The 21631-nt window shown below is 39.7% G+C and overlaps 2 protein-coding genes across 5 annotated transcripts in view; one reads left to right on the top strand and one right to left on the bottom strand.

The window, feature by feature from the left end:
• Nucleotides 1–8149, top strand: part of LOC124409754 — a 31683-nt gene extending 23534 nt beyond the window's left edge. For 2 of the 4 annotated variants that reach the window (XM_046887578.1, XM_046887577.1), the window contains 5 exons: nucleotides 679–843; nucleotides 5010–5186; nucleotides 6007–6262; nucleotides 7058–7241; nucleotides 7995–8149. In XM_046887578.1, the coding sequence (XP_046743534.1) occupies nucleotides 679–843; nucleotides 5010–5186; nucleotides 6007–6262; nucleotides 7058–7241; nucleotides 7995–8141 (929 nt within the window). In that variant the 3' untranslated portion in view covers nucleotides 8142–8149. The remainder of the gene's footprint in view (nucleotides 1–678; nucleotides 844–5009; nucleotides 5187–6006; nucleotides 6263–7057; nucleotides 7242–7994) is intronic. The other 2 variants (XM_046887579.1, XM_046887580.1) reach the window with 2 other exon arrangements.
• A 4142-nt stretch (nucleotides 8150–12291) lies between these two features.
• Nucleotides 12292–15138, bottom strand: LOC124409758 (chitinase-like protein Idgf4). The gene is made up of 6 exons (XM_046887587.1): nucleotides 15015–15138; nucleotides 14403–14528; nucleotides 14069–14322; nucleotides 13678–13984; nucleotides 13345–13507; nucleotides 12292–12857 (listed from the first exon to the last, which is right to left on the bottom strand). Exons 2-6 carry the CDS (start codon nucleotides 14518–14520, stop codon nucleotides 12392–12394), a joined length of 1308 nt encoding a protein of 435 aa, XP_046743543.1. The 5' UTR covers nucleotides 14521–14528; nucleotides 15015–15138; the 3' UTR covers nucleotides 12292–12391.
• Between the last annotated feature and the right edge of the window lie 6493 nt (nucleotides 15139–21631).

The raw sequence follows: 21631 nt of genomic DNA, 5'->3' as shown, positions 1-21631 counted from the left end.
AAATCCCTTCATATATCGTCGAACGTAAAATAAATAAATACATACATACATACTTATAAGAATCATATCGAGCGGAACATAAGTGATATAAAATGCCCAAACATACGTTTTGCGAACGACGAACCCGAGGAAAATCGGATGCGAGATGAATCTGATTATAAGCTCGTACTCGATCCTATATATAGAATATTCGACGAGCCACGTTCCTTTGATGTTTGCAAAGTTTAACCGAGAGACACGGTTGACTGGTGAATTTTGGCAATGAACACTTTTTCCCCTCTTATATACAGCTTTGGCAGCTCGTATCAAAATCATTGATCCGACGGACGATTTTCCTCGGTGTTTTCTTTTTCTCGTTTTTCTCTCTCTCTCTCTCAATCTATCTTTTCGTTACTCTCTTACTTTCTCTCTCTCTCTCTCTCTCTCTCTCTGTCCGTCTGTCCGTCTACTCTTCGTTCGTTCGTTCCGTTTCTCTTCTCTGGTTTTTGTTTTTGTTTTTTTTTTTTTTTTTTTTTTTTGTTTTTTTACTCATTTCTTTCATCTCACACACCGTTTCGTGTTGGTCCATGGAGAGCGGACGACCAGCCCCAATGATATGCCAATTGATACGCTGATCCTTTACCCTAACCAAAAACATCTCCTCGGCACCCTTGTGTGCTTGCGTTTGTACCATGGCAGACGTGGACGCGATATACCAGGTGCTGAAGCAGGCTGGGGAGATAAGGGGGAACTCGACGAACTCTCCACCAACACCTCCCACGGCAGATCATCCCCCTTCCGGTGCAGCAGCACCCCTGGCTACGAGGACCTCTTCTTCCCAACCCTGTTCCTCGTCCACCTCTGGTAAGCCACCCCTCTACTAACGATCACTACCAGGGACATGACTCGCCGCTCCGTTGATCGTTATGATGTTGCATATGCCTATACCAATAAGCTGCTGTGCGAGCTTTTATACGTGTCGTTTTTATCAATATATTATGTATTAATTATACATGTGCATATACCTGTATCCGCCATTTTATCAACCGCTACGAAAATTTGCCAGTATTTCTTTCATCTCAATTTGTATTGAACGCTTGACTACATCATACTAATCTCTACGAATCGTCTGCATTATATACGCACGACGACGTTTTCGTCACGCTTCGTTGGACCTGGTGTGTATGTGTGTAACCAAAGCCGTGAATTTGACGCCATGATGCCACTTCGTTCGTTACGGAACTCTGCACATACACTGATGGCTTGAATAACCAATTTACATTTTCCACTATGCAGCCTTGGGTGAAGTATATATGTATATACGGTGTTTTTGTCACCACTCACTCACCTCTCTGACAATCCATACTTTTATATTTTGTGATAATGTTTTTTTTTTTGTCCCAGCTTTGTTCTTCAGGTTTTTACGTATCTATATGCCTGATTTTTAATTTGCCAGAGTGTTAATCTGACACTGTTTATTTTTCAAATAACACGCTGTTTGCCCTGGACCTTTTGATAAAAACGTTTTACCATTAACCATGAATCGACATCGAGGTGGTGTTCGATACTCAAATCGAATTTCGATATTTTCTAAACTCGACACCTCTTCGGTGAAAATTTTAACTCGCGATTATTGCTGCGATTAGGTTTCGATTAGGTGACGATCACAAGTCGAGTATATACTACCAACGTCGACTTGATCTCACGGTCAGTGATTTAATCACTTTTACGAAGTGCCGCTGTTGCAGTAACCGCATTTAAACCTGGCCCTCGAAATTCCCGCAAAATGAGCAAAAATACTGCAATCTTCTTTCAATTTACACCAGTGTGGAAAAAACTGAAAAGAAACCAAATTATGACATGGAATTGTTGATCATACCTGATGAGATTTGAGGAAGAAAAAAGGGGGAAAAATGCTTACCGAGATGTCTTCGAAAATTCTACGGAAAAGCAATATTTTCTTTTCATATCGTCGCCCGTTGAAGACAGCTCGTCAATTATCCTTTAACGGCTGAGTTACTTGCTCGGTGACGGTGTAACGAAAACGGGTCGAAAGAGAGAAGAAAAAAAAAAAGGGTTCCGCTTGTTTCCTGGCAAACGCGCAGAGGATGAGACACGATTCTGTCCTCTTTCCAATTTCCAGTCCCCGACAAAAGCTCCGGGACAAGCGAAGCTCTCGCGATTCTCGAATTCGGGATAATTGCACGTCAAAAAAGACATCCTTGACCCCAAAGCTTCGCGAAACCAAGCGGAATAGCCAAATCCAGCGGATCTAGCGTTAATAAAGCGTCGCATCCGGACCCTCCTAACCTCAAACAGACAGCGAATCCCGTGAAACTGATTCCCTGCCAGTCTGCTCGTTTTTTATTCAGTTTTCACCCCGGAACTCGCTCGCTCCGGAGATTTCTCGATTTACATTTAAAAGCAAGCAATTTTTTCTCGGATGGTACCGTAGTATAAATTCACTTCCTTTGATACGCGTATATATTTTTCTTCGTTGAATTTTCACCCTGTTTATCCGGGATGAAATTTTATACCTCTCGTTCGCGTGAGACGCTTTTAGACAGAAAAATCCATAGCAAAAAGGATCTTATTTTAAAATCAAAACAGCGCATAAGGCCCGATTCCAATGTTTGAAGTTCTAACGAGAAACAAAATTGGGACTCATTTGACCCTCGAAAGCCTGAATCAGAATATTTCAGGCTTAGACCTGAATTAATCCTTGATATTTTCTTTTCCCGATTCTTACAGACTCGATGTTCGATTAATTGATTTTGAAATGCGAGGATCTCTAGGTTAAAAATATCGATCTATAGATTGTGAGATCCTCGGAGATCGACCGAATCAAACTGATTTTAAGGCTGTAAATGAAACCTAAACTCGATTCGATTCTAAGAGGTTTCGAACGAGTTTCGAAACTTTGTTTCGGGTTATCTTACTCAGCCGTTAGAGGGTCGAACGATGAACAAGTTTTCGACTTTTATTCCGTAACAAATTTTTCCCGCAGCTTCTTCTTCATCATATTCTCAATGATGTAGCCGGTGCTATATACGGTTACAACTAACAAAAATCGTGTGGAAGATTTGCAAGCTGAATTATGAATATAACCACAAGAGCTTGAAAATTAAAACCACTCACGCGATTTGGGAGAAGCAAGGATAACGAGAATAAACAAATAAATTAACGAACAAACAAACAAACAAACAAACAAACAAAAACAAAAAAAAAAAAAACAGAAATGGAGAAGAATATTGACGAGATTCGATTGGCCAGGGCGGGGTAGCGGAGGATCAACTTCAGGCACTCGACCCTTCGGACAGCCTCTGGTTCTGATGGCTCGAGGGCCACCGAATCAATCCACTTCGTCCTCGCTGCAACTTAGGCGTAAATCGACGACGCGAAAATCCACGAAACGCAGATGATTTGCGTTTCCGATTCACACCTTTGTTCATTCATTTTTTCCAACGTTTATTTATTTATTTATTTTTTTTTGTTTATGGGCCTCGATTCCAACAGCGACTTGTTGTGTCTGCAATATGTGCGCATAATAATTATCCCTTCTTTCGACGATTCATTTATTTATTTATTTATTTATTTGTTTATTTATCTATATACGATAAATGAAAAAAAAGTAATTCTGCGCAGACGATCCGATGATGAAACTTTTCCGATCTTTTTCTCATCTTCCGATTATTTATATTCCCACCTCTCATACCTTCTTCCTTTGTCGAGTTTCTTGAGGGAAAGAGAAAAAATTAATCTCCGACTGCAGCGTGAAGCAGCGAACAAACGAAAGAGGAAGAAGAATAAATTGATATCAGGATCGTACGAAGATTAGTACCACTCGTCAAGGAATTGTCTCCCTTTCTCTCTCTCTCTCTCTCTCTCTCTCTCTCTCTCTGTAATTGAATGTAAATTGAATCGTTTGAAAGGCGCATGCTATGGATCGATAGACGGAAAGCAATATCTGTGTTAAATTCTAAAACATGAAATACCGTTTACTACTGTTACCTCAATAATTAAGCGATGTATATAATGTATATAATAATGATAATAGATATAATAAAAAGAACTTTATTTTCTTCAAACATCGTTCAACTTTCGGTGTGTATTCTTTCCAAATTTACGTACGTACGTATTACGTATCTACCTATGTGTACAATTTCTACAATATATATATATATGTATACATATATATATATTATGTATGTTCCTATGTATTGCGAGTCGTGTCCCAGCTCTCTTCGTATATCCTCGTTGTACGCACGCGTATTATTGTGATGGAATTGTGAATGTTTGTTATTACATCTGTACCTACGTCGTTGCCAATTTTATCCTCGTATTGTTATATATATATATACACTGTACCATATATATGTTTCTATAATAATCAAACGATTTCGTTGACAAATCAACGTTTCGATCGCGAACGCTTGTCTCGATCGCTCTGGTTGGATATAACATGTACATACGATACGTGATACGAATTACAAGAAAAGGAAACATGAAAAATATGAGAAATAATATAAAAACAGTAATTATACATTATAGTCTTATAATTTCAACAAATTTTTTATATACACTCTCGTTCGATGATTTTCATTATATTTACAAACGAGAGTAATTTAATCGAATCACCTTACCTCGTACAATTCTTTTTAATTATCTCACTCCGTTTAAATCCCCCCCCCTCCCCAAGAAAAAAAAAAAAAAAAAAAATTTTTATTTAATCCTAAAACAATCCATTTTCATTCATCATTATAACGATCGATCATCGTTTGTCACGCAAAGAAAAAAAAAAAAAAAAACTAAAAAAACTTTTTCCTCCCCCTGCGTGTAAAGAGAAAAAAAATTAAACAAAAGGAAAAAAGAAAAATATATATGACAATTGTAGTAGTATGTAATAACAATAATAATAATAATAATAATAGTAATTCGGTGTAATTTCTCGACGAGACGAGAATCGCGCCGATACGAACCTTGAGTGATTGTAGATAACGCTAATTGAATTGATATGATGAAAAATGAAGCGCCCCACAGTCCACAACGTCGGAGGGAGCGGCTTAATTTACGGATGAAGAGTTTGAGCCTGGATTCGCCGGAAGGTTCCGCTCACACGCGTCAGCGTCCTCGAGATTACTATTCAACTGGTCCGAGGGAATCCACGCCCCCGCGGTTATCCGACAGCGGTGGCACCAGCCGGTTATGTATGTATTTCACCGGATGATTGAATAATTTACACAACAAAGCCCGCCTGCCTTGATTAAAATCGCACGGATTAACCCCGAGAGTTCGGCGGTGTGCCGCGAAATACGTTACGCAGACGAAACTTTGCCGAAAAACAACGACATACCCCGTCTGCCCCGATAAATCAGGTGCACAAGGGGAGAATTCCGTTTCGTTTCACCCAATCGCCTAATCGGTGAAAAGTTCCGACCGACCGACGCCGATCCTTTAGACGGAGTTTTTTTTTTTTTTTGGGTGTTTTTATAATATCCTTTTTTTTTTTATCTCAACCGAAATATTAAAAAAGAAAAAAAAGTTACGACCGACGGGTGGATGTATTCTTTAAATAGGACACTTCTTCTGTTTTTAGACAAATTGTTTTTAATATTTGTGTCGATATTTTTCTCCGAACAATTATTCGAACAACGAATGTGTCATTAGATTCAAACTTTTTGAAGGAAATTTAACATCGTAGAATTTTTAAAGTTTCGCGTTTTGATAAAAAGATCGTTTTTCCTCGATTCGACCGATGACAATAAAGATTTCTTTAAAATAATTCAAATTCGTTGAATATCTCACGACACAATTCTTAAGACCCCGTGTTAAGAAATTTCTGTTTCGAAAATAGCTGAAAAATGAAATAATTCGTTAAGCCACCAGATAGATAGTCTAATTAAAACCCTTCAAACACTTTGTCACTTTTATTTATCGGTAAAATCTAGGAGAAAACTAAGGGACAGATCGGTGTCGGTAAATGAGACGAAGCCCCAAAAACTCTGCCTAAATTTTACAAAATTCTAGCCCCCTGCAGCCCTAGCCAAGGACACGGGGGTCACAAGCTTTTAAGAAGCACCATCCGGATGTCAAGCATGGAGCTTCCGGACGATATCGAGAAGTCATATTCTTCGGCGAGCACGTCGCCGTGCCCCTCGCCGCACGCGGGGAACGCGAATCATCTGAACCCTTTTCCACCAGGAAAGCGGGTCCTGCCACCGAACAACCTATACGTTGTTCTTTACAACTTCAACGCTCGTCATCGGGACGAACTGGATCTGAAGTAAGTGCATAAATGGAAAGGACACTAATGAAGTTGGGGGATTAAGATGTTACGGAACGTATATTCCCAGCCAAAAGTGAATCTCGGTGAAAACTTTGCGTTGAGATGAAAGTCGGAAAAATATAAATCTTAACCAAGTTGATGGAATAATTTGTTTTTAATAAGAGTAATAATGCGAAATAGTTGTTAAAAAATTTTGTAAACAAAAATTTGTGCAACTAATCTCTAGTGATATTATTTTTACTTTATATATAATGAATTCGTTGATTCTTCCGAAGACCTATAAAACTTTTTTGGAATTTTTTACAATTTTTAATAATTTCGTTTTCCAAAATTTTCTAACGCTCTATTTATGAAGCTACACGCCTCTCAAAATTCTTCAGTGTAACGTATAGCCATTTACCGAAAAATCTAGAACTTTTGATCCATTTTTTTTTTTTAATTTTTAAAATTTTCGAAAACTGGTTATTCAATATGACCGAAAAATTCCAAAAAAACTCATAGGTATTCAGAAAAATCGATGAATTCAATTTACGTGATATAAAAAATATTCCGCCAGAGATTTTTTACACAAATTTTTGTTTAAACAATTTATTAATAATTTGTTGACATTGTTATTATTATTATTGTTATTATTAAAAACGAATTATCTTATCGCGAAGTGTTCAACATTCTTACCGAGACTGACTTTTGGCTGGGAATATACGTCCTGTAATAACTTAATTGCCCCGTACCGCGCCTGGAGAGCGAAATCGAATGATTTTACCGCGAACGCTCTTCCTAATCACGTTTCAGAGCCGGGTACAAAGTAACCGTTATAGACAAGTCTGACCCCGACTGGTGGAAAGGCAAGTGCCTCGGTGGAAGAGCCGGCTATTTTCCAAGCGCCTATGTCATGCGCGTAGAATCTGGCCAAAGGACACTTCAGGTCACCCGCAATCTTCAGCTAGCCGATCAGACGACTTTACTCAGAGATCAGGTGAATTTTCTAGTAATAATTGATTTTATGATGGTTGAATAATTTATTTTATGACGGAAAAAGGAAAGGCCGGGCGACTCGAGTCTTGCAAAGTTTTAAATTTGACGTAGATTCCCGCCCGAAGTGTTGGAGCGAGACGTTAAAGAGGTGCACACCTATTTCTGGACTGCCCATGATCGTATAGATCGTCGGAGACGTTCTAGAGACGTAGAAATCCAGTTTCTCTATGTTTCAAAATGCGCATCACATTCACTGTATACAAACTAGTTCACAGCGATTCTGAATCACGGATAAAAATACATCATGCAACGCGGAGGTCGTTCCGTGCCAAATCATTTGCATATTCAGGCCGGTTATCTAGCCTCCGGGGATCCTCCATAAAATTAGCAGCCTCTCAGTTTTGAAATTGAAACATTTCCCAGGATGGATCGTTGATGTCTAGTCAATTGCTTAAAAACTACTTTCATTGTAGTAAGAAAGAAAAAGAAAAGAAAATAACGGCTAAATGATTCACCCTGATAAACGATTCCAAAAAATTCAAACAATTCAAAAAACGAAGGGTAAAGGGAGGCAACTTCACGGTGGTCTCCAGAAACCATTCCATGTAAACGCGCGTCGCGATTTGAAAAACGGCACTTTTGTCGGAGGGTGAATAATTCTGGTGAGGAAAAGTTCGGACCCCCGAAGGGTGACCTATAAACAGTGACGGGAGACTAAAAATCGCGTATTTGCATCCCTCGTTCTTTCGAACAGATCGTGATCCAGATTGGGGAGGAGGTTGATGGCGTCGCGATGGTGAGATGCGCTTCGAACGTGAACACGACGGAGAGCCTGAGCAAGGAGACGGAGCCCCGGTTAAAGGAGACCCTGTGCCCCCTCAAGTACCTGCAGGAAGTGTGACCCCCGCCTCCGCAGCGGAGCTTCCGTTTCATATCGCAGCAGCGGTCGAGCGTTCTGAATTCCAGTGGAGGTGAGGCGGGTCTCCAGACGCCCTCTTCAGCCTCGGAGAAGTACTACGACTGTCTTCAGTGCGGTGAGGAATGTCGACACGCTGGAAACGCGAGTTCAAATTTCCCGAGCGCAGCGCCACCGCCGCCGGTAAAGATGGCCGTCGAAGAGCGTCAGCCGACCGTTTTCATACCGAGAAAACTCCCGCAGACTCCGGCCAAAAAACGGTCGTCCTTGGCACGGCCCGTTCGTGTTCACGATGCCTTCGTCCAGCCGAAAATCGCGGTTAGCTACTGTCAGCAGCTGCCCCTGGAGCGCGCTTCCAGCAACCTCGTTGACGATTTCGACAGCAGCGCCACCCTCCAGTGGCCTCAACGCATCCGTCTCGATGACGCCATGAACGACTACTCGCCACCTTACGGTCATACCAACAAGGGTGGTAGACGAAATTTCAAGGACACCGATAAGCTGCTCAAGCTCATTAGCGTCAACAATGTGGACCAAGATTTATATAGCGTTAAAGGATGTTCTCTCATGTAGTCACTAGCTGATTGGCTGAAGCGAGCGTGTCCGGTTGTTAATGGTAGACCGATCCGCGGTGTTTTTATACTTTCGGATCGTTCTTACAGTGAGAGAAAACGGCCGAACGTTTGGTGGACTGAATTACCGACTGCGCATGCCTGAGGTTAGGAAAGTTTATTGGTCGGTAATAGTTTTGTCTACAGGTAGGGACGCCAACATAAGCGAAACGAAGCACGAGGTGCCGAACTCGAGAATCAATTGTCTAACGGAAATTATGTCGTTCTAAATATTTGTAGCACTCATCAGTCAACGTTCCACATTAACTACGCGAGGTCTGCTTATCCCGAGAAAATCACGCCACCTGTGTAACCTCTACAAAACGCCATTTTGTAGCTCGAGTTCGAGTTGGCTAGCCTGCACGTAGAGACGTCAAAACTCGCGCATGCGCAGTCCAACGATCAATCTGCCAAGTTTCACAATTTTTTCTCGATGCACGTATGTACTGGCATTGTCGAGTGAGCTTTTTATAGCAGAATATATATTCGTACCTGTCCTCTGTCCCTCGAATGACGTCGTAGACGTGCTCGGTTTCTCAATCGCTCACTACAGTTAGCCATGCCATATGAGACTCGTTTTGCTTTTATATAAAAATGTTGAGTCGCGATATCAATGGTAATTAAAAATTTGTGAACTCGGCCAAATTTTTTTTGGAAAAAATTTGATAGCTAGAGTGTATTTTTCGTCATCTTTAAGAGGTTCTACATTTTTTAAGACAATATCTGAAATTCATACTCACTTTCATCGCACTTGCGATATTGAATCTTCTGAGACGAAGGATTGTCGTCGTAGTTCCTCAGTGGTCTAATTTTTTGTAATATCGAGTCAAACAACAGTGAAAACGGCACAATATATAACATGATGACATCTGAGTGAGCTGAAAGATCGTAGCGTACGTCGTAACGATTTCTTTTTATGTTTTTAATCCGCACCCTATGACTACCTTGATCTTGATGTTTCAAGAGCACCCTGAATCAACTTGCACGATTGTTGTATACACATTATATTACAGACACTTTGTCAATATTTCTTTGCGAAAAACGGGATGTCGTCTGGTCTAGTAAAAAATTTTTTCAAAATCGGATAATATAAAATTTTGCGTGTGTATTGGGTAAAACTTTTGTACCGTATATTTTTACCTTTGATTATTGCTCTCGTTTTACCCTCCCGATACAGCAATTGCAAAAGAATATTGTCAGCGTAATGTAAAATCGATATCCAGCGTAGATAAAAACTTCAGTAACGTATAAATATTTGATATACATAATATACCCACAAGATATCGATATAATATACAGATAAAATGATGTAACGAGTGCCCTTTCCTTGTTGAACCATACAATATATTATACATATAATGCGTATGATAAAGTATATTTTAGGTGTATAAGTACTCTCAACAAAAGCAACAAAAAAATTAAAATTAAAAAAAACCTGCCCAGTATTTTTTAAGTATTAAACGCAAGAGCAAAGTTGTTTATGTAATATCGTTGTGCCCTTCATCTGTTAGATAATTGATATATTATATATCAGTATATTATATTATAATGTTTGAACAGTTATGAAATTATGGTGTGCGTGCCTATCAAAGATTTGGAATCATTCGAAAATGAAAGAACGAATAGACGATAAGGAAAGTGGAATTCTTCCTTATTTCATAAAATATGGATAAAATTTGAGAGAAAAATATAAAAATAAACTAACAGAATTGAAAGTAAATGAAACAAAGAGAAAAATGTTCCGAACCATTATTGTGATGTTAATCTATACCTATCAATGTATCTTTGAACCCTACGTAAAGTGAATAGGTATAAATCTTGGTGCTGCGTTTGAAATCTTTGATTGTGCATGCATTGTGGCGTGGAATATAGAGAAACGTGTGTTTATTCGAATTATAGACTGCACGTAATATACATACATACATATATACATACTATCTAAATTATATACACGTATACACTGAGTATATACACTCATGTTATAGAAAAGTCGAAGTAAAAATAAGAAAAAAGAAGAACAAAAAAATAAACAAATATATATATATGTAAGGTTGGTGGTGGTAGTTAAGAAGTTAAGTTAATTAAGGTGAGATGATGTAGAATAATTATTTATTGTGGTGGTAAAAAGTGTCGCGGTTACAAGATTGATCCGCCTTGCTAGACGGACAAATTAAGACTGGCTGGGATTTCTCAAGTGGTCACCGATAGTTGACTTTCTTCCCACTAGGCTTGAACTGGTAGACTGTCGTTAAGCCTCAGTACGGATTTAAGGTGTTGACATGATTTGGCTAGGACAAGACCGTCTTTCATATTACATATATAACACCGCACCGAAATTAATTAAGAAGTAATTTTCTATTTGATTTTAATTTAACTTCAGTAAAAAAAAAAATCATTTCCTTATTCGTTTTTCATATTTCGCACACATTTTATTAATCGAGCTATAAATACACACCGATGTTTATTAAATTTGCAACACAATCAACAGACGAAAATAAGTGAAAGAAAATCAATTTCGTATATGGATAACGATTAAAAAAATTATTCCGAAGAACGTGCGCAAGTAAAGTATGTAGGTATAGAAATAAATTCAGCATTTAATACACAGTCTAGAATATACATAATAAAATATAATATAGGTCCTGAATACCATCCCGAATTTTTAATAAACTAGAACAAAATTACTTGTAATCGATCGTACACATCGTAGTGGTTCTTTACCTGTAGTACACAAAAATGGAGAAGTAGTATTTACTTTCATGCCCAAGTTTTCATTGTGTCGCTGAATCTCTTGTATACGCGTGAAATTTCATGTGTCGTGGCGCGTGTTTATTTACTTTATATTTGAAAGAAAAGAAAACAAAATTATGTTGAATAGAAGTCGACTTCTAAACACTTCTAATGTCACGCCTCGATATACGAGAATTTTGTATGGTTAATACTTTTCTCAAATTTGTTATACACGAGAAGAAGAACAAGAGTGGAAAAAAATGTGTGAAGTAGAGACAAAATAATACTGCAGGCAATACAGTGGTAAGAATAATAACCACCACAAATTTAAGCAAAATTACCTGACAATTTTTCACTGCTTTGTATTACTTTGCAGTTTTTGTATAATCATATGTGACGTTATAATTTCTGAATAACTTTATTTCAACAGATAGTAACTATTATATAGATCAATATTTGATGGTAAAAATAAAAAATAAACCATTGATATTTCCTTTGCTTGCTGCCGCAAATTATTCCAGAAATTTCTTGAAATCGTATCTCTTTGCGTACGTTCATCAATCCCTATCCTAAATCCATGAAAATGTCTATGGAATCTGATTCACATCATACCACTGACGGGAAACATGAGAAAGGAGAAATTAAAGGGGATGAAAAATTGCAACACAATTAACACAAGTAACAGAGAACAGTCAAACAAATTTTACTCAAAGAACACACAAGAAAATAAAAATCACCTGTAAAGTTTGCGACGTATTTTCAAGGCCTACACATATACATCAATACACGAGTAAAAATTAAAAGTGAAATTAAAATTTGGCAAAAATTGGAAGAAGATAACCGAGAAACAAGACAATCGAAGGCTTGTGCCATTCACTGGCTCCCAATTCCGGTTTACAACTTGTACTTGACTGCACGGGTAATTGGGAACTTGTCACCGGTGCACACACCCCTGAAGTCGTCGAGGGACAGGTCGACGATCGCGACACCACCGAGGCCCTTTGCCTTCGCGTAGGTCGCCTTGGTTCCGGCGGTGTCCGGCTCCTCGTAACCGACCCAAATGCCGTCGGCGCCGGTCGCTTCGTTGTAAGACTGGTAGGCGTAGCTTCCATACTTCTTCGAGGGGTCGCTAACCCGGCGCAAAATCGTGCCGAGCGTCGTCTCCGTGAGGCGAGTGCAAACCTCCGGGTAAGACAGGAGACCAGGTGTCAAGGTGTGCGGTCCCTCTGCTCCAGGGCCGTCCACGTCCAGTGGCGGCACTCCGGATATCTGGCTGTCAGCTGTCAGCTTCCAGGTACGGGCGAAAGTTGGAATTCCGACGATGATTTTGCTGCCTGGAGTTCCGTGCTCGAGCCAGTACCTGGGGATGTATGATTGGTTGGATATTGATAGAATATTGCGGGACTAAGGAGATCGAGCGTCCGACTGCGCATGCGCGAGCTTTTGGAGCAGGCTAGCCAACTCAAGTTTCAGCGGTGAAACCTTGCAACGCTGCTTACGGAGGTCGTCTAGCGATGCAATTTTTTCACTAACTTCAATTTTCAACTGATCGACGGATGACTGACTGGCCGGTTGTCGAAATGACACAACTTCGATTAGCCATTCAACGCGGAAAAATTTTACACCTCATGATCCGTTTCAAGCAAGATAGCTTCCCTGACTTGCAGACGAAAATATGCCTGCTAAGTTTCACCGTTTCTTATCGCTATTCGAACTTGAGAGAAGCTTGAAGTGATCGGAAATATAGACGCTTTGCAAATACGGCAGATCAAAAACTTGAACATTTCAGTTTATCTTTTTTTTTCAATTTTCTCAATGACCTAACGATTGTTATCCCCGACACTAACCTCACTTGACCGTCGACGTTTTCGTCAGCAGCGCGTCCGTAGCTTTCGTAAATCGGGGCAGGATAGTCTGCGTCCTTCGGGTTGCGGTCTGGAGTCTTCTGGTCGAAGGCGAAAAGATGTACTGCTTCGATGTTCGGACTCAGAGCTCGAGCGTCGTAGTAGACTGAAAATAAAGAATTTTTGATAATTAATCAATGGATGCATGTCTGCGTGCCAGTACCCAAAAACCTCAGTGCCTCATCCGTAGAGAAAAAAATAAACCGATCAAGGCTTGAGCCTCGAAATCCGGAAATTTGTTATCCGGACAGTCAGTTACACATGAAATCAACTTACTGGAGGAGTTCACGTGGGGCAGGACGGTTATGGTGAGGTCCTTGTTGTTCCTCTGTCTGAGGAGGTTCTTGATGTCTCGTACCAGAATGGTGAAGCCGTCTCGGTGGTCCTGCTGCCTCTCATCCTTGAACGTGCCGTAGCCGAAGACCTTCTTGACACCGTGAGCTATGCTACCGAAGAATCCACGCTTCTTCTTGACCTTAACCTCGGGGAACTGCCACGCCAGATCCACACCGTCGAATTCGTACTCGGCCAAAAGACGTCCAACGGAGTTGACGAACTTGGCTCTGGCCTCGCTCGTCTCGGTCTTGAAATTGAAGCATAAAAATTGTAAATACAAAGAAGACAGATCAAAAGAACCGAAAATCGGTTTACTCTACTCTCCACTCACCACGAGGAGGTACTTGTGGGTTTGTTCATAGGGATCAGCGTTTCCGCCAATGCTAAGGTAGACCTTGAGGTCAGTGAAAGTTTTCTTGAGCTGAGGAACCGTTCTCAAAAAAGCGTAACCAGCTCCAGTATCGATGTTAGGATGAAGAGGCACGGCTTCGAGGGTCTCGGCGTTGATGCCAGCGTACCCGTAGACCAAATGGGTGCAGAGTGAGAGTGCCGGGCGCAGATCGTCGACTTGGAACTTAGCCGGACCTGAAAAACAAGTACGAGTTAATCAAGCATTCGGGGAATTCAACTTGTACGTTGTAACTTGTGAACGTCATCGATTCTACCTTGACGTTCGAAAGAGGTCGAGTTCCAGTAACAGACAAGCTTGTTGTGGCCGTTCAGTTGAACAGCAAATGTGGCGACGCACAGCGCCGCCAAAACTCCTACAGTGATCAGCTTCATTTCACGATCTGGAAAAAGAATCATTGCTTCAGTCAGTCAGCTTTTGACTAATCGACTTCAAAATATCAATTTTTCATTTCCCTTCTATTTATTGCGCTATAGTGAAGCACAGGTTTCGAGTTTATCAGTATTAAATGAAAGAAATTTTTTGATGTGGTATTCTATTCCAATTTACTTCGTTATGTTTAATTAATTAAGTTTTATCAGTAGAGCAATAACGTTTTTCTTCTAAAATCCACTATCAAAGTCTAACGTTTCAACAGATTATCTCCAATAATCATTTGCACTACAATAAATCTTTAATTGGACGTTTGATCTTTGAAAATTTGTGAAAAATTAGGCGACTGTCTCAAATTCAACGCGTTTAGTTATGGTTATTCCAGACGAGCAATGATCGTCTTTGGAAACTGCGGTGGTTTCACAATCCTCAGTAACTATTCTTCAACCTTAAATAAACTCTTGTGCACAACGAAGAAAGGAAAAACTGGACTTACCTTGTCCGCGAAGAGACGTGGACTGGCGAGGCTTACAAGTGCGAGCAGCCAGCGAAGGCTTCAAGACTTCGCCTTGGTCCCATCGGCTGTGTCAGTGGTGGGGCTGACTACAATGACGTCATCGGTCCATCCGTACGTTACACACATGAATCGGTGAGACTCTGTTATGTGCACAAATATTATGGATGATCACTATTCAGGGTCACCTTTGTAAGCTGTATCACGAGGGTTAACACCTAGCGAATCCTCAACTCTTGCAGTCACAGGACTTCTCAAGGAAAATCCTTGCTGCGTGATTTGGTAAAAGCAAAAGCAGTCATGGACTGAAAAATCGAATCACTTGGATCTTCTGATCTCTCGATATGTCTTAGGAATCAGACGTAACAAGGAAGCCATTTTTTGACTAACATATGAAGTCGACTGATTGTGAATTGGACTGAGACATTATCCTTGTCCCGATTAGGGTATGAGAAAAACAGTGTATGTACGTATTTAGCATTGAATCGATTGTTTCCCTGGATTTTATTGTTATCGCGATGAATACAGTTCGTCGATTATCTACTGTTCGACTGACCCGACTGCCAGTTTTCACGTTGTAAAGGGCAGAGTGCAAAAATACAATTTCACAGGCAAGTAGAGCATGGAGTCAGTCGATGTGACTTGTTGTCAAGTTTTACGCGTTAATATCTCTGCGGAATTGAATTACAAGAACGACGTTCTTTTTGTTGACTTGAAACGAATCCAATTCCAAATTTTCCAGCTCACCGTAAACGATCACACTAAAATTATACTCTCTAGCAGGACAGGACGCTGAAATGTAATCGCACCGTGTCAACAGCCTGCGGATACATGAACGTTAACATCTACAGCAATCGACGCGTCAGTTCAAACAGTTCGTCGAGCCTTTGCAACAAAGCTTTGACTTTGTTCTGTGTAACGAACACTTGACGCCCCAATTAATTGTTTGAAGCTGGAAAGCAAAGTTTGGTGACCTGGGGTGAGCAGGCGAAAATTTGTCAGACCAATGTTATCACTACGATTGTTACTGTTTTATACAAACGTTTTAGGTACACAGTTTGAAAGAGAATTTTTAATAGGTATTGGAAGAGGTGATTTTTTCAGATTTTTTTCTCTTCTCTTTTGTCGAATCTCGATGGATTTGGATTAATTAGTGCTTGTATTCCAGTGGTGAAAGTTGTGGAAAAAAAAAATCAGAAAGTTGCAGTTGATGTTTCGACACTTGGAACGTCGACCGGGGGAAAGACGATAACAATTCGGAATTTCCACAGAAGTCATCGGAGCTTCGATAACTGCATGGAAGTTTCTGGCCTCTGGTGAGATAATGCAAACAAGTTTCTTGAAGCTTGATCTGCAGTGCCTAAGGCCAGTCGTGATCTGTATTTCGATTCAAACATGACACAATGGCTTGTTTCTTAAGATTTTATAGGCTTTTCTTTTCTGCGGTCCGAAGGTTAGCCGCAAATTCTACTCGCGTAACTGACGCAGGTGAACGCTTTCCTGATATGCCTTCAAATCTGGGTTGCACCCTCCGTCCTAAACCAACTTCAGATCGTCGTCACCTCTGGGGACGTTGCGACGTGACTGTGGAACGTGAAACTTTGGAGAAAAGGAAAAAAAGCTGTAAAAAAAAAGAAAGAAAAACTGGACAATTCCTTTGTACGTAACGACGAGTATCGAGAATACGAAATCCCGATTCTTGGTACCCTGAATGGGGTTCGCCATGACCCTAAATCGGTGATAACCTCAAGGCAAATTAAAGCGACGAGATTGGAGGAAAAGCGAAGGCGGAGACCAGTTTAACAATTTAAATCTACGTCCAAGATACGATTGTATCACGTATAGTAGCTCTCCTGCGTAGCAAGTAGTTCAATTTGGTGTACTGAAACGTCTGATCCATCCGGCGATGTGACCTCAGACAAGATTAAACTATCAGAATTACCTCGTTACGATCCTCCTTCGCTTGCCGTGCACGGCCTCGCGTATTTTCTCAGGCATAAAAAATAAACGTCTGCAATAACTCGCGATGAGTAATCGGGATGTTTTTAATGTAGTACAAGTCGTGGGGGAAAGAAGTCCGAACTGTCCATGTAGTACTGTGTCTACTTTTCATCAATAACGACGTAAGAAAATAAAAGAAGAATTAATGTAAAACAATAAAACAAGATCCGACAACAAAAAAACTTTAAAAACAAGATTTCTTGATTCTCGATAAAACACGATCTGGCTGATCTGGTTTTTGGAAACAATCACGTCTTATGGGAATAAATCTTTGACAATGAAAAGGTGGGAATGAGCGGGGAAGAACGCGGCACACGAGTTTACATATTTTGCACTTGTTTAAACTCCAAGGTGAATGAAACGTGCCAAGCTTGTCAATACCAATCGGTCTTTTCTCGCTACTGTACATTAGACTGATCATACATCAATAATCAGCCGTGCTTCAAGGGTCGGAAGAAAGGTCAGAGAAATCTGCACCAGCCTCTAAATCCAGTCGAAATCTCATTCTCGCCTAACAGTCAACCTCACGTGTCTTCATAAACTACACAGATTTCTTTTTTGCTGATTTTTGGATTCGCTGAAGGTGATTTGCAGAATCCTGTGAAGTTTCTTCAGGCATTGTAATAGTTATTCCCAAACTGGAGATTAAGATCCTGACTTTCAAAGTTCTCTCATTAGATTTCAGAGAGTAATTAATATCCCCTAGAATCATCCTCTATATACACACAGAATGGACCCTATTCAAGTTCGATGCTTAATCTTGTATGAAGAGGTTCCAAATTGAATTCCAGACTGTTTTCAACCCCAAAAATTGACAGAAGCATCTAAAGAAAATCTGAAGTGTAAAAGTTTGGTACAGAATCGTGCTTTTGTTCTAAGCTTTACTCTGGAAACGAATATTAGTACATCAAAATTGAAATCCAAAAACTTGACTTTACAAGCATTCGCGGTTTGTGGGTTGAAAAAATTTCTCATATGACACTCGGCTGAAGGTAAATATTAACGGGGAGGAGATGAAAGTCGACGTACCTACCACAGGCTGTGCAAACATTTGGAGGATATCTCATAGGTAGAGGCGATGGTGACAGAGGGTGGAAAGCTTGCAGACATGCGAGATCTTGAAAATCCGCATCGGCTTTGCCTTGTCACCAGCAAAGCCGGGAGCCCAGCTCCGTGTACCTTATCTCGTTTCCCCAGTTGGTATGCATAACAAATCTCTTTCTAGACTCTTTGTACAGAGAGCTGGAAACAGAGCCGATCAAACACAGACTGAGTGCAAGCTGTGCTCGGCATTTTCGTGTTTTCCGCTGTTTATCCTGCGGATACAAAGGTTAGCCGGATCAAACGTGGATATTCTTTGAGGGTGATTTGTTTCACTTTTGCTCGGTGAACTATATGCAACATGATATATTATGCCTTTTCGACGAATCCATCACCTCTAAAGGAAATTTCTAACGTATAGAGGCTCGCAGGTGAAAGCGTTTCGGGCTATTCCGAAGGCCTCAAATCGCCACTAAAATTACAAACGAAATGGAAATTTCTCGACGAATTTCAATTCCCGGAGTTGTTTACCAGACCTTGTTAACCTGCTGGCTCGATCTGCGATTGACACAACTGATAGTCGCGTTCATGGTTCAAAAGCGATGCGAGATAGTACCGAATTATCTCGTTCGAACAACTCTCTGCGAGTGGTATTAAGCGAGCTATCAGACTTTCGGATACTGGGCAGTGTAATTAGCCAAGTAATAAATTAATGAAGACTTACAATGAACCTCGTTACCATGCGTGTAAAAGCGAGATACGATTTATCGATACTATTTTCTCAGAATCCGTAGTCTTGCACTTGTGTCTCGTATACAATGTTTATTGTCTTTCTTTTTTTGTAAAGCAGTTATACACCGATCATTATTATACAGGCGATGAGTAAAACGAAGTTTTGAATGTCGATGGACGAGAGCATCTCTGGGATGATAAAAAAAAGGCACACAGTTGATTAGAGTAAATAAATTTTACTCGATATCTTTGTTTTGAGCTAAAATATTAGATTTTAAATTCTTACCTCTCGAGGCCTGCATGAACTTGAGACAGAAATTATTTTTTAATCAGATGCGGGCCAGTGGTAGAGGTCCAAAAGTTAAAAAAACTTGTAGCGTTATAAAATTGTAACGATAACAAGCGTACAGACAATTTTTCGAATTTTCAATTTATTTTGCAACGCGATTACGCTTTCTAACTGTCTGTTGATGCAGCTCGATGTGTTTACTTGCGGCTTCGCTGTCGTCCACTTCTTCAAGTTCTCGGATTATCATTTCTTGCTGCAATTTATTTATAGAGAAATTACACGGTTGATATAGGTAGAATAATAACCACGCGTATTTCTTCAAGCAGCTGCTGCTGCTACTAGACGGAATTGAGCAAGAATTTTTTCGAAGAAATGACGTAAATAAATAAATAAAAGATTACAAATTCCTCGAATTCGATATCTTCAAACTTTAAACCGTTTAATTGATATCAAAATTGAAGGAGCTACTGAAATGTAATAATAACAAAAATAATAAAAATAATAATATGTAAAGAAAACACACGTTTTCAACAGAATCATCGCAGATATCCGTGAATAAAAAATTAGAGGATAACTGCGAATGACGATGAACGTGCTAAGGATTTTCTAAGAAACTATCATCTCGTTATAATATTCAAAGGCACGGGACTTGAGAGATAAGAAGACGCAATATCCGAGCACTTCGTTACGTAACTTAACCGGCGATCTTGAGTCATGCTTGTAGTTATAGCTCGTCTGATCCCGAGTAGGTATTATACGCACTATAAATTTGCATAAAGTGGACTGTGAGAAAAACGCGAGCAATTCACTGGCAACAGCGATTCCTTATGCGCGAATTTCTCTCCTGCGGTGGTTCGAAAAATCATTATTTTATTGTCAATATCTTGCTTAGGTATGAAAGCTATTTTTCGGAAAAAATTACTGCACGGAAACTGGAAGTTAATTTTTTTTTTTTCTTTGTTCCTTTCCTTAACGAAGATTATTATGCATTTCTATGCAGTTATAAGCTCTGCTTCTGTAGCTCATAAAGCGACATTTTTATTGGCTATAATATATTATCGCGAGGTGTTGATGTTGCGCGCACCTTTCATTTCTGTTCCAAAGACTACAACCTTGGCAAACATGTGCCTTGGGCTGTGTGAATGAGAGACGGCCGTTCACTCGAAACGATGAATGTCAATGGCCAAAGTTGTCGGTTTAATAGCGAGCCGTAAGCAACGAACGACGAAAAGAATAAAAGAGAAATTTACACCTCGTTCAAATTCATTACCGCCTATTTCAAACGGTGGCGAGTATAAGTTTATACTCAGCGAGTATACATATCTGCACACGCAAAGTACGTCACGGATTTATAGCCTCGCCTTCATCTGCATGTGCAATCACCAGAAACTAGTCGCGTCACGTTTAGCGATTGCAAAGGTACTGCAAATTGTCAGGATCTTGTTGATAGTTGGTTGAATTAGTTTGACCTGCAGCGATAGCAAAGTCTACGAAGAATCGCGCTTATTTGCTTTATTCGCATTCCTCGTTCTGCGCGAAACGTTGCAGAAATAATTATGCAATCGGATCTAATTACGAGTATTATTGCGTCGATTCGTTAAATTCGAAATGATAAAAGAATTTATTTCTTTGATTTTTTAACGGATAAATTACCAAAAATGTATCAATGAAAGAAGAAAATACTAATCACTAAGCAACTATAAAATTGTGTTTATAAACATTGTTAAAGTGTTAATATTGATCGAGTAACTTTCCGAATGCAATAAGACAAGTAATAACATTTATATCGCTTCAGCTTTTAGCTCTTTTATTTCGATTAAAATTATGTTTTCAAATTTTTTTTACACCTCGTGAAAGGTCAAAGTGCCAAATTGGCGATTACGAGAGACGAAATATTACATCACACAACCACATATGTACACGATTTGAAAATAACTGGCGATTAAAGGGAGTAAATCACATCGGGGTCCAAAGTACCTTAAAGTTTTTTTCCCAGAATTTTTTTAATAAGTTTTAACTGTAAATATTGATACAGGCTTTGTTATGCTCAATAAATACACACTCGTATTACGTAAAAAAAAAAAAAATTTCAAGCCTAGCGATTTTGCAATGTGAGTCGTCGGTGAGCCATTTCATCATTTGTATAATGAGAGTATGTTACGCGTTTTTTCACGAAGTACGAAATAGAGGTTAAGGTCGCGTAATGTCAGATTTATTCGCGACTGCGCATGCGCGGAGTACAGAAAAGACCACGTTTCAATCCTAGAAGTTGAAAGTGGATTTTTCTGTACTCCGCGCATGCGCATTCACCAACTCACTCAACCGTCATAAAAACTTATACTTTGTGTACGGAAAATACGCATGAAAAGCGAGTAAAATATGCTCGCGTTATAGGTATAATAATAAATTTTTCACCAGTTTTGACCGGTAATTTTTATCATGAAAGCCAAGAACTCGTAACAAAGTCGTGATTTTGAGGTTAGGGTGCTTGAAATGAGATTTACTTCACTAGTCATTAACGTTGTATTGAACAACG

The sequence above is a fragment of the Diprion similis genome, chromosome 8 (assembly GCF_021155765.1).
Source record: "Diprion similis isolate iyDipSimi1 chromosome 8, iyDipSimi1.1, whole genome shotgun sequence".
In the NCBI taxonomy this organism is placed as follows: domain Eukaryota; kingdom Metazoa; phylum Arthropoda; class Insecta; order Hymenoptera; family Diprionidae; genus Diprion; species Diprion similis.
The sequence above is the reverse complement of the archived record's forward strand: the minus strand, read 5'-3'. Positions and strand labels throughout refer to the sequence as shown.